This window comes from Cyanistes caeruleus, unplaced genomic scaffold (genome assembly GCF_971803275.1).
Source record: "Cyanistes caeruleus unplaced genomic scaffold, bCyaCae1.hap1.1 HAP1_SCAFFOLD_116, whole genome shotgun sequence".
Lineage (NCBI taxonomy): Eukaryota > Metazoa > Chordata > Aves > Passeriformes > Paridae > Cyanistes > Cyanistes caeruleus.
The window spans coordinates 80,827-93,420 of record NW_028255916.1 but is presented as its reverse complement, the minus strand read 5'-3'; the positions used below and the strand labels follow the sequence as shown (position 1 = coordinate 93,420).

Below are 12,594 nucleotides of genomic sequence, written 5' to 3'. Positions count from 1 at the left end.
TTCTGGTGGGTCCTGGGGAGGCTGGGAAGAGACTGGCAGTGATTTAGCAAAATAGCAATATTGATCCAGTATCAACATCAATCTGTTAATGGACAAAAAACCTCTCCAACAGTTTAAAGTTACAAAGTGGATGTTTAATCACAGCACTGGGCGAGGGCGGGAGTCACCCCTTAATACGCACTGCAAGTTGACAAAATATTCCAGTGTGAATTTATTTACAAAAGTCTTAAAATATCCAAAATACTAATACATATTAATACTAATGCATATGCATAATGCTAGCACCTCCCATGTTCCTCTTCGGATTAGAATTCATGGTAATGATTTTAATGTCATTATGCCTGCATGGTTGGCTCCCTAATTTGAGGAGGGGGTCGTTTTGGTGAGGAGGGTTCATCAGGAGATGAAGGAAAACCGCTCTTCTTCACTCCCACCTTTCTACCTTTACAATGGTTGACATTACAAATGACATTTGGTACAACTCCAGTTTCCTCCCTTGTGACTTGGAAATGGGTTTCCAGATGTAAGGTCTGTGATCTTCCTGAACCCATTTATCAGTTTCTCTTTTCTCATTATAAGCACAGCTAAACAAACATACAATGAAAAGTAATTTTTTATCTAAGTCCGAGATTCATTATCTCAAATCCTGCTTTTCCCTTCATCATTAACTCTAACTAGTTCCAGCAAGGCCTATCTCTAGCCAAGACCCCTAATTTTTCTAAAATTCTTAATTGTTTAAAATTAGTGACTCCAAAGGAGGTTTCAGAGGGTCTTGGGTAGGCTGGGAGAGACTGGGAGGGTCCTTGGAGGGGCTTGGCGTGTCTGACAGAGGTTTTGGGGGTCCTGACCTTTGCAGATGCCCCAGGGATGCCATGAAACACCACACACAGCAAGATGCTGACGGGGATTGGAATCTCCGTGTTGGGCTTCGTCTTCTTGGCACTGGGGCTCGGCTTCTGCCTGCGCAGGAAGGTGAGGGAGGGTTCTGGGGTCGTGTCTCCCTCACCCAGAGCGTTTGTGCTCCCCTCTGGGCCCCCAAGCCCGGTGTCACCCCCTTTTCTCTGCCCACACAGCTCCTGAGGCAAAAGCTTCTCGAGGATTGAAAGTCAACAATTCCCACTGTCATTCTGTATCCTGTTGAATTTTCATTCCCCTGCTTTCATCCAGGTGCCCACAGGGAGCCAGGAAGATGTGGAGCCTCCCAGCCAGGTGTCTTCCCAACATGGATCACCAGGACCACGGATTACCAGGGCTCTGCCCAACGGGGGTCACTGGGGATCATCCAACGCCCATCCTCCCATGGGGGATGGAGCTGGAGCAGCGCACGAAGCTCTTCCCGCACTCGGGGCACTCGCAGGGCTTCCCTTACTGGTGACTCCGTTGGTGTCGGGTCAAGGTTGAGCTGGTGGAGAAGCTCTTCCCACACTGGGGACACTCGTAGGGCCTCTCCCCACTGTGGATGCGCCGGTGGACGGTGAGGGTGGAGTTGCGGTTGAAGCCCTTCCCGCAGTCGGGGCAGCAGAAGGGCCTCTCGTCTGTGTGAATCCGCTCATGTACGAGGACACTGGAGCTGGTCTGAAACCTCTTCCCACACTGGGGACACTCGTAGGGCCTCTCCCCAGTGTGGATGCGCTGGTGTGCCCTCAGACTGGAGCTCCACCCAAAGCTCTTCCCACATTCCAAGCAGGTGTAGGGCCGTTCCCCCGTGTGCATCACCTGGTGTGTCATCAGCTCAGAGACATCTCTGAAGCTCTTCCCACATTTCCCACACTCAAAGGGCCGTTCCCCCATGTGGATCCTCTGGTGTTTCCTCAGGCTGTAGCTCTGGCTGAAGCTCTTCCCACATTCCCCACACCCGTAGGGCTTTCCCCCAGTGTGGATCACCTGGTGCTGGATCAGCTGGGAGCTCTTTCTGAAGCCCTTCCCACATTCCAAGCACTTGTGGGGCTTCTCCCCCAGCTCTGAGCTCCGGCTGGATCTCTGGCCGTGTTCCTGGCACTGGGGGCATCTTTCCTCCTCGCAGCTCCCTGGACTGGGTTTGCAGCCCCTCCTAGTGCGGCATCTCCAGGGCTTTTCCTCCTCCTCGTCCATCTGGAAAAAATTTGGGAATGAAAATTCCTGGTTAGGAGGAAAAAAAGAGAGGAGAGTGCCTTGGGCTGGGGGTGCCTCTGTTGGGAAGGCAGAATTAGAAAGAAATTATAAATATGTCTCTTTAGCCAGAAAAGCTAAGGAAGAAATACAAATGAAAGCACAGTTTGAATAATTCAAAGAAACCAAGCTGACGTGCCAGAACACGTTCTTTTCCCCAGTAAAACTAAGCTGAGACCCCTCTTCCCAGCCTTCTAAGGAAATGTCTGAAGAACCCCGAGATAACTAAAAATATGCAAAACCAGCGATTTCTATAGGTGGAACACAAATGTTACTGTATTAGGATACTTAGAAAGATTGGTTAGTAAAGGAATAGAATATTCAATGTATAGGTTATATATGTAATTGTAAAAGAGAGTTCTCTTGGTTCTCTTAGTCTCTCTTAACTCTTGGCTCTCTTGCTACTCTCTCTTGGCTCTCTCTTAGCTCTCTTGTTTCTCTTAGCCTTCTTGCCTCATACTTTCGACACTCTTGCTGCTCTCTTTTTCCTGCTCTTTCCTGCTCTTCTTTATCCTCTTTTTCCTGGCTCTCTCACTTCTGTTCTGTTATTCTCTTCCTTAGCAATCTTAAAGTCTTGAACTCATGTATTCATATTTTACCCCCTTTTGTATTGTTCTCTCCGAGCCTGCTTTGCGCTCTATCTGTCGGCTCATGGCAGGCTCTCCCTCTCTCTCTCTCCCACGCCCTGAAATAAACAACTAACATCTAACTCGACTATAGAGGTCTCTGCCGAGTCTCAGACCGTCCACCCCCGATGTGTCTCCTACATGCCTCCTTGCCCAGGTTCGTCTCAGAAAGACATTGGGCATCTTGTGTCTGTAAGAACCTCAAAAACAACAAGATTCAGCCCAAACAACAAAACACAGATCACAAACTAACCAAACAACAAGATTCAGCCAAAACCCCCTGCACAATAGAAAGGTTCAGCCCCTGCAAGAAACTAAAGCACCAACGTTTACCACAGTAAGGCTCAGAAACACCAAGATTCAGCCCCATAAAAATCGTGGATCGCCCACTGTGGTCACCCGCTGCACGTGGGGAGGCAACACTCCTGGGGCTGGGGGAGCTGCAGATACAGGGATGAACTTCGTGCTGCTTCCTCTCCCTGCTCCTCCTCCTCCTCCTGTGGCCCTACTCTTCCTCACACTCCTCCTCCTCCTTCTGCACAACCCCAGGTACATATATTTTAACCGTTTTTTTCCTCAACCCCGCTTCTCCTTCCCTTCCCCTCCTGCCCCCAGGCCCAGCACCCACTGCCGCCTCCCTCTTCCCCCCCAGTCCCACAGCATCCCACCGCAGGGGCACGGATGCAGCTGGGCCAGCTCGGCCTGGGGCAGCGCTGGGCTCTCGGCCGCTTCCGCCCGCACTCGCTCCCCACTGCAGCCGCTCCCGCCACCACAGCGCGGGGGGGCCCGGCCTTGGCGCTCCCCCCTCCCACCTCCCCAAATTCCCCTCCAGGGGGGCGCCAAGGCCCGGGGGGGAGGGGCGCAGCTGGGCTCCAGCTGGGGAACACTGGCAGCTGCGGCTCTGCCTGGACACTGATGAGTCATCAGCGCCGCGCGCTCTGATTGGCTCAGCCCTGCCTGAGCCCTGCGCCTGCACCAAGGGGGGACACCCTGCTCCAGGGGGGATGGCCCCAAAACGGGGCAACCCCAGCAAAGGAACAACAACAAAGCCTCTTTACAAACTGATCCCCTCAACCTCATTGCACATAGGGCCAGGGACGTGGACATAAGGAAGTGACAGGAGGAGCCAGCAGCTGCAGAAAATGTTATTAATTGATGACACAGACTGCTGCTCAGCCAAGGTCCTGCTAAATTCATCAACTTCCAGAAGAACAACAAAGACTTAAAACAGACATCAACATCGTTAGCTATACAAAAGTGGGGTGCATATTAAGGGGGTATGTAGGAGGTGCATTGGGAAGTCTGTACCTCTCCAGGGCTTCAGCCAATGGGGAAAGGGAGAGGGAGATGTGACCAAGAAAATCAGGATGAAAAGGAGGCTGTGTATGCCAAAAACAGGAGAGACACCATGGGAAATGTCCCATGGGCACACCCTTTTTTATGAATACAATTACTTTTACAGGACTCCTCTGTCTTCCTTGTGGACAGAAACCTCTGGGGATGTCAATTTTTCGACACACCTTGGGGCTCCTCCGCAATTCCTTCCACCGTCCGGGCCGGCGGGCAGTGCGTGCAGCTGAAGGGGCCTCACCCAGTTTGGGGGATCGGCTCCCTCGGCTGGCGGCGGCACCGGGGATTGATTGGGTACCCGAGAGTGAGCAGGAGACAGACGAGGGACGGATCAGGGCGGCTCTCAAGAGTCGGCAGGGAGAGAGCACTGAAAATCTCAGCAGTGACTACAGTGGCATCTTCGGGGAGTGAACATGGCAGGGCACCCAGGGAGGGGACAAAAGGGAAAGCCACAATGGGGTCCCCGCCAAAGGGATGAGGATCCCAAAATATCTCTCAAGGGTCCCTTGGGAGCATGTGAGGTCGTTTGCACATTCTCCCAGAGGGAATTAAGGACATGGACACCCAGGGGGGAGGCAAGAAGGGAAGTCCAGAAGGGATTTAGACAACAGGGGATGGATGGTGTTTGTGTGCTGGGAAGGGATTGGCTGAAGGGGAGTGTGCAGGAATGTGCTTAAGGCAAGAAGCAGCAGGAGAAATCCATGGGATAAGAAAAAGGATAATGGAAAAGAGGAAGAGAAAAATACTGAGGATTGGGATGTGTTTCAGAAGGGTCTCATCCTCCAAATTTGCTTGCTTACTCAGATCCTTTGTATCCCAGTTTTGGAGGACAGGAAAACAAGGAGGTGAGGATTTCAGGGGGTTTCTCTGAGCTGGGAGCGGCAGGAGCGGGCGCAGAGCTGCGGCACCGGGAGCACGGGCTGGGGGCCTGTGGGGAGCTGTGGGGCCGGGCCGGGGCTGTGGGGCAGCCGGGGCTCAGCGCCGGGCGCTGCCTGAGCCCAGCACCCCCCGGGCAGGGCCGGCAGTGGCCCCCGGCCCCCAGGAGGCTGCGGGACGCCCCGGCCGCTGCCCGGCCCCGTGGAGCTGCCGGCCCTGCCCGCCAGGGGGGCCGCCTTTGGACACTGCGGCAGGACAGGGACCGGCTCTGGGATACGGGCTGGGGAGGGGAGCCTCAGCACAGCCAGCACGAGGAAGGAACAGCTCACAAATGGCGATTAGACCTGCAAGGATCCACATGATCTTTTAAGCATTTCCTGCTGGGTCCCTGGAGAAAGGAAGGATTTTGCAGAAAGCTCAGCAGCTGCCACACGATGAGCACCCACAGGCACTGAGGGGGGCTGCAGCAGCGACAGAAGAAGCCCCTGCAGCACTTGCTCACAAAGGCTCAGCAGCTGAATGCAGCAAGGGATGAGCAAAAGGCCAAGCTGAAGGCAAAGGCCATGGCACAGTTCCTACAGCCCCTGAGGGATCAAGCCCAGGGCCCAAGGGGGCCCCAGCACCCAGGGACACCCTCGGCCACAAGCACCTGGCACAGGCATTGCCCTCCTGGCCAGGGCACAGCCCACCCAAACAGCCCCTGGCAAGGAATCAGCCTTCCAGCTGCAGGGCACAAGGACACTGCAAGCACAGACAGCAGCACCCTCAGCACCAGCAAGTCCAGCCCTTGATGGACACGCATTCTTAGCGGTGGCACAGCTCCCATTCCACCAGGGACCCACCACACTGCAGCCCTTGGGAACATTCAGGATGGCTCTGGATCCAGAGGAGACCTTTCCTGATGGACACAGGGGCCTCTCCATCCACTCGGAATCTTACACCTAAGGGGGAAAATTCTTAAGGTATATTTTAATTATTAAGGCACAAAGTGAGAAAGATGAGTGGGTGTGTTTTATTCAGCCACTATTAGCAGATGTGGAGGATGGGTTTAAAATGCAGGAATTTTTATTTGCTCACAGTTGTGATTGTAATTTATTGGGAAGGGATTTGATGGCTAAATGGGGAATGCAGATTAATGTTGCAAAAGGTGATACAGAGGCTGGTTCTGTTGTACCTCTGTGTCAAATGTGTGGCAGAGCCATGGCTGAAGTGAACCCAGAAGTTTGGGCAGCCCCAGGGAAATTGGCAAAATTAGATATGGAGACTCTCCAAATTTCCCTGAAGCAACCAGGACAAGAGGTGTCCAAAAGCAATCCCCTGTTCCAAGGGAGGGAAGGAAGGGCTCACAGCCTGTCTGGGAGTCCTGCTCAAGGCACGGCTTGGGCAGCCAGGGATGGCTCCCTAGAATGCTCCTATCCTGCCAAACAAGAAATCCAATGGAATCCACAGAATGCTGCAGGACCCAAGAAGAAGAAATGAGATGATGAAACCGAGGCACCCCACACTCTCAGATCCTTACACCAGCCTCAACCAGGTGCCCTCCTCACACTGCTGCCATTCACAACTTGATGCAAAAGATGCTTTCTGGGGATCTGCCCACTTCCAGAGGATGCAAACACAATTCTGCCTTGGGCTGGCAACAAGAGCTAGAAGGGAAAATGCTCAAGACATGGACGGTCCTTCTGCAGGGATGCACGGAAGCACCGGCCTGATTGGGGCAAGCCTTGCAGGAAATATCAAAGGAATTGACCTCACCCCCAGGGACTGGCTTAATGCAGGATGTGGATGACTTGATCCAGTCAGAAAAACAAGGAGAAGAGGTAGAGGAAGCCTCTGTGAAATGGCTTGATTTTCAGGCGAAAAAGCAGCTTTGAGTAGCTGAAAAAAAACAAAGGGCAAATGGTAGAGAAAATGGTTAAATATTTGGGACCTATATTGACAGAAGCTTTGTCTTGTATTGACCCTGAGTGGGTCCAGGAAATCTCAGAAATAATGTTTCCCTGGACTAAAAAGGAGCTGGTACAATTCTTACAATTAACAGGGAATTGCAGGAGCTGGATTGAGGATTCTCTCTTCTAGACAGAACATTGTATGAACTTTTAATCCCCAGAGAGCCTCAATGTTATGGGGTGGACATAAGAAAGAGAACAAAACTTAACGAAACGAAAAAAATAAAATGATTGATGCCCCAGCCATGGCTCTTCCAGACTCAGAAATCTGAACTGGAAGGGAATATTAAACAGGCCACCCCTGAGCCTGCACTGAAGGCAACGCAGCAGCAGCCAGGGCTCCCCAGCGGGGGAAGCCCCTGCGCCTGCCCACAGATCCTCTGCTCAAATCCTCGGCCTGGCCACCCTCCTTTGCCATCTCCAGCCACTGCGGGACAATCCTTGCTCTCACTCTTGCAGCTTCAGGCCTTTCTGTGCCTGCCCTCGCCACAGCTGCTTGGGAAGGCACCGGGACAATTCCACTCTGCCTCTCAATTCCACTCACACTCTGCCCTGCCTGGGATTAGCTGCTGGCAAAATAGACCAACTTGAAAATGGCTTCAAATCTTATTTCTCTAAAGGAACTTGGTTTGCATTTGCCTTGGGGAAAGGAATTTTAATATTTCTTTTCCACCACTCAGCAGAAATGTGTTTAACATCTCAACAGACTGGGAATAGCCCAAAAGATTCCCAGCAAGATAACGACCATCAAAAAAACATCAACAGCCAGCAACAAACATCAACCAACATCTACCCTGTAATGTAATGTAATTCCCATCACAGACACAGAAATCCGGGTGCAACAGGAAACCAAATCCTAACACCTCCACACCTTCAAACCAATTGAGAGGAATGAAGGGTTTGTCTTTACAAACAAGCTGTGGGTCTGCTGATAAGATGCAGCTATCAGTGAGAGACAACAGAAACAATGGGATGGATTCCACTAAAAGATCAAAGAGGCACTGAAAGAGTATCATGAATTCCACAAAAGTTAAGAATTAAGAAGAGATTATGCGTGGGGGGGGAAAAGGTACCCCAGGTATCAGGCGTTCCGGGAAGCCTGTACCTCTCAAGTACCTCAGCCTATGGGGAAAGGGAGAAGGGACAAGCGGCCGGGAATTAGGATAAAAAGGAGGCTGCGCCCTCCAAAAATTTTAGAGACCCCAGGGGAATGCCCCATGGCCTCTCCCTTTATTCGAATAAAGTAAAAGGACTCCTCTGTCTCCTTTTTGGACATAAACCTCTGGTGTTCGTGGATTAATTTTCCTGACACAATGAACAATAAACCAATGGATTTCTATGGTGTCAAGAGTGTATAAATTTAGGAAAATCAAGACAAACTCATGTGTCATGGAATGATTTTCTCTGCACACCCAGCCTAAGTGTGCATGAAATTATTCCTGTTGCACATTCTGGCCAGAATCAAGTAATGCCTTATTTTTCTAAAGACATTGTTGAAGAGTTTTTGCTTTCCTCAGTTTCAGTGAAAGGATTACACCGTTAGAGTAATTTTTTGTAATAATTTTACTTCTATATTGCCGGTTCTGTTTGGGCCAGTGGTGTGAGAATCAGTTTTTAGTCCTAGGAGAATGAAAACACTTGATTGCTTTCTCATTTTTGTTTTATATTTGTACTTGACTCTTAGTGATGACAAAATGATGGTATGAGTTTTTTGATGTTCCCCTTTAAGCTGCACTTTGAAAACTAGAAGAGCTTTAAAGTTGGTGCTTTAACACATAAACAGTTACTAGAATATTGTTTTAAAAAAATAAATAGCAGATCTGTGGGGGGCCACGTGTGAGTCACGGGATGTCTGCCCTGGAAGAGAAGCTTTGTTCCAGGCAGCCAGGAGAGGAGCTTTAGAAATGCAAATTAACACTGATGGCCCAAAGCCTGCACAATGGACCAGGGGCTTCCTGCCTGCAGGAGGAATTGGGCTGATTCCAGGAAGGAAAAACAGAGGCAATGAGTGAATCTGCTTGGAGATAGGGCCAGGGACTTGTACATAAGGCAACAAAGGGAGAAACCATCAGTTTCAGAGAATGTTACTAATTGACAAGGACTGCTGCTCAGACCAACTCCCGCTACATTCCTGAACTTCCAAAAGAACAAACACTTCACAGAGCCAGGAATATCGGGTGTTATACAAAAAGGACATGCAGCAGGCGGATCGGGAAGGCTGAACCTTCCAAGCACCTCGGCCAGTGTTGGGCAAAGGGACAGGGACATGCGGCCGGGAAAATCAGGACTAAAACGAGGCCGCGTCCTCCAACAACTGGAGAGAGCGCACGGCAAATGTCCCATGGCCTCTCCCTTTGGGCAGCAATAAAGTCACTTGCACACCGCTCCTCTGGCTCCTTGGGCCACACAAACCTCTGGCGCCGGGAATTTTCCCGCCCGGCCCCGGGCCCAGCGCAGCCACCTCCGGCCTCCCGACACGAAGCGGGACGAGCCAGCGCTGCTCCGCCACCGCCTCCTGCCGAGGCCCCAGCGGCAAGGAGACCGCGGGCAGCCGCTCCCGCAGCGCCCTCAGCCCAGGGCCAACACGGGCCGGCCACGGCACAAGCCACCCGCCACAGCCCCCTGCCGCCCCCTCCCGGGCCCGCAGCGAGCCCCGAGCCCCCGCAGAACCGAGCGCGGCTCCCACCTGCGATGGCCGGGGCCGCCTCCGAGCTCCGCCGCCGCCTCACCGGGCTCCGGCCGCTGCTGCCGCCGCTGCCGGGCCCGCACAGACGCTCCGGCAATGGCGGCTCTCCTGCCCCACGGCCGCCCTGGGAGCGCCAGCGGGGCCGGGCTTGTGCCCTCTCTGCCCAATCAGCGCGCGCCAGAACCACGAGTGACGGCAGCAGCAGCCAATGGCAGCCAGCGGCGGGCTCTGCACACGGCACAGCCCTGCCCCGCGCTCTCAGGGCCCGCCCCGGGCTGCGTGAGGGGAAAGGCGGGGATGAGGAACAGCCCTGGAACGGGCCCGGCCGGAGCCGCCATTGAGCTCCCAACACAAACAAAGTTCTCCGCAGCTCCCGGCTCACCTTGCCCAGCCCTGGCTGCTGGGTGCCTCCGGCTCAGCGGGAAACTCTGGAGCCTCATGCACGTCTAATTAGGAGCATCAGTGCATCGCTTTGATTTCCCCCAAAAAAGGGAACCCGCCGTCCAAACCCCTTCAGCTGTGTGGAGGAGAGATTTCTTGCAGAAAACTCCCAAAAATACCAAAACCAAAGCGAAGTGAGCCAGGACCCCCCAGCAGCGCCTCTCTGCCGTCCCAGCTGAAGCCCTCGCTGGCTGCTCCAGGCTGGAGCGGCACACTGGGAGCACTGGGAAGGGGCCCCGGCTCGGGGCGCAGCCCCCGGGGCAGCCCCACGGCCCCCACGGCAGCTCCAAGGCTCCGCCAGCCGGGATGGAACGTGGGACGGGGAGCAGGGGAAGGGACGGGGCTACCGGCGCCGAGGAAACACGAGGGACACCGGGGGCACTTCACGAGCATTTAACGCAAAAGATAAAATCATAAGGGAGACAAAAGCAACAGCACCTGTAGCACCATAGCACAGGGCCACACAAGGACATGTCCCACTGCTGTGGGGTGATGCTAGCCCGAGTCCAGGCACCCACCACAGCTGCTCTCTCACTGCCCTCCACAGCCACACAGGGAGAGAAAATTTAACCAAGGGTTCATGAGTTAAGGACCCGGGAGCATTTCCTCATCAAATGAAGTCACGGATAAAACAGGAGATTTGACTTGAATTTATTGCCAATAAGCTCAGAGCAGGAGAATAAGAAGACCCTTAAAAGCACCTTCCTTCCACCCCTCCCTCCTTCCAGCTCTGCATCCTAACCTGGCAGTGCAAGGATACAGGGAATGGAGGCATGGTCAGTTCATCTCCTGGGGCTTTTCCTGCTGTTCAAGGACAGGAGTCGTTCCCCTGCTGCACTCTGGGATCTCTCCCACCAGAGAGGTCTCCAGGAACTTCTCCAACCTGAGTCCATTCCATGGGGAGCAGCCCCCTCACAGTGCTGCAGCGTGGGTCATTCTGCCACGGGGTCAGTCCTTCCAGGACAGGCGGCTCCAGCAGGGACCCCTCTGTCCACAGGTGTCCCCTGGGGTCACAGCCTCATCTCAGGCATTCCCCTGCTCTGGCATGGGCTTCTCCAGGGGCTTTGGGTGTATCTCTGCATCCCAGTGAATCTCCAGGGGCAGTCAATCTGCAATTCCCATTGTTGGTCTGTGTTCTGATGGATATTCCTGCCTTTGTGTTTACCCAGGTGCCCACGGGGAGTCAGGAAGATCTGTTTGGTCAAGGTTGAGCTCTGTGAGAAGCTCTTCCCACACTGGGGACACTCGTAGGGCCTCACCCCAGTGCGGATGTGTCGGTGCCTGATGAGGGTGCAGTTTTGTGAAGCCCTTCCCACAGTCAGGGAAGCAGAAGGGCCTCTCCTCTGTGTGAATCCACTGATGTTTGATGAGACCTGAGCCCTTTGGAAATCTCTTCCCACACTCAGGATGCACTGGTGTGCCCCGAGGTTGGAGCTCCAGCTGAAGCTCTTCCCACATTCCAAGCATTTGTGGGGCTTCTCCCTGCCATGAGCTCTCTCCCCCAGCTCTGAGCTCCGGCAGGATCTCCAGATGCCTTCCTGGCACTGGGGGGATCTTTCCTCCTTGCAGCTCCCTGGGTTGGGTTTGCAGCCCCTCCTCATGCAGGATCTCTGGGGATTTTCCTCCTCCTCCATCTGGCCATGGCTTGGGAATGACAAATCCTGGTTTGGGGGAAACCAAAGTGGGAGTGCCTTGGAGTAGAGGCTCCTCCTACCCAAGTCCATGTCTAGAGCTCAGCAGGAGTCTTGTGGCCATGATAATATCCAAAATATCAAGATTCAGCCCCAAAAAAGTCTCCCAGGATTTCCCCATCTCTTGTCTTTCCTATTTGGTCTCCCAGAAGTTTCAGTTCCCTGGGATGATGGGGGTCCAAGGGCTCCAGGGGTTCCCCCTTCTCTGGGGTCCTCCTTAGCGATGATCCAGGGACTTTTGGGGGTCCATGGGCTCCCTTCTCCCCTGATGCTCTGCTTTGAGATCCCAGGGATCCCAGGAGTCTCTCCTCTCCAGGCTCCCACCTCTCCAAGCTGCCAGGGTCCCCCAGCTCTGGGATCGCCCCTCTCAGCTCTCCCCACTCTGGGGGTCCCAGGGGTTCCTCTCCTCTGCTCTCCCAGGGGTCCCCAGGACCAATGTCCTCCCCAGCCAATACTGGGCAATGGCCATGTGGACCCCAAAGATCCCCCAAGGGGCTCAGCTTTGGGGTCCTGCAAGATCCAAACCTACACACACAGAGAAAAAAAGTCTCCCAGGGACGCCAGACAATATTTAGGGCTCAATTCCGCAATCTGCAAGTTCCAAACACACCCTAATAAAAGGACCCTCTCAGGGACCCCTCTGACAGATTTGGGACCAGCTCCCCCTCCCTGCTCACCTGCAGGATAAAGTGGGGGCGATGGGCCCGTGGCCGGGGGTGCTGCGGACACAGGGGGCACTGGAACCTCCAGCTTCTCCTTCTATTCCTGTTCCTGCTCCTCCTTTTCCTTTCTCCCTCCTCCTGCTCCTCCTCCTTCTTAATCCCACC

At 53.7% G+C, this 12,594-nt stretch overlaps 1 protein-coding gene across 1 annotated transcript in view; it reads right to left on the bottom strand.

Moving 5' to 3' along the window:
* LOC147646185 (uncharacterized) overlaps positions 1–9,716 on the bottom strand; it is a 186,339-nt gene extending 176,623 nt beyond the window's left edge. Inside the window, exons 1-2 of the mRNA XM_086873806.1 lie at positions 9,636–9,716; positions 1,370–2,091 (exon numbers count right to left, since the gene is read on the bottom strand). Of these exons, the coding sequence (XP_086729932.1) occupies positions 1,370–2,091 (722 nt within the window). The 5' untranslated portion in view covers positions 9,636–9,716. The remainder of the gene's footprint in view (positions 1–1,369; positions 2,092–9,635) is intronic.
* Between the last annotated feature and the right edge of the window lie 2,878 nt (positions 9,717–12,594).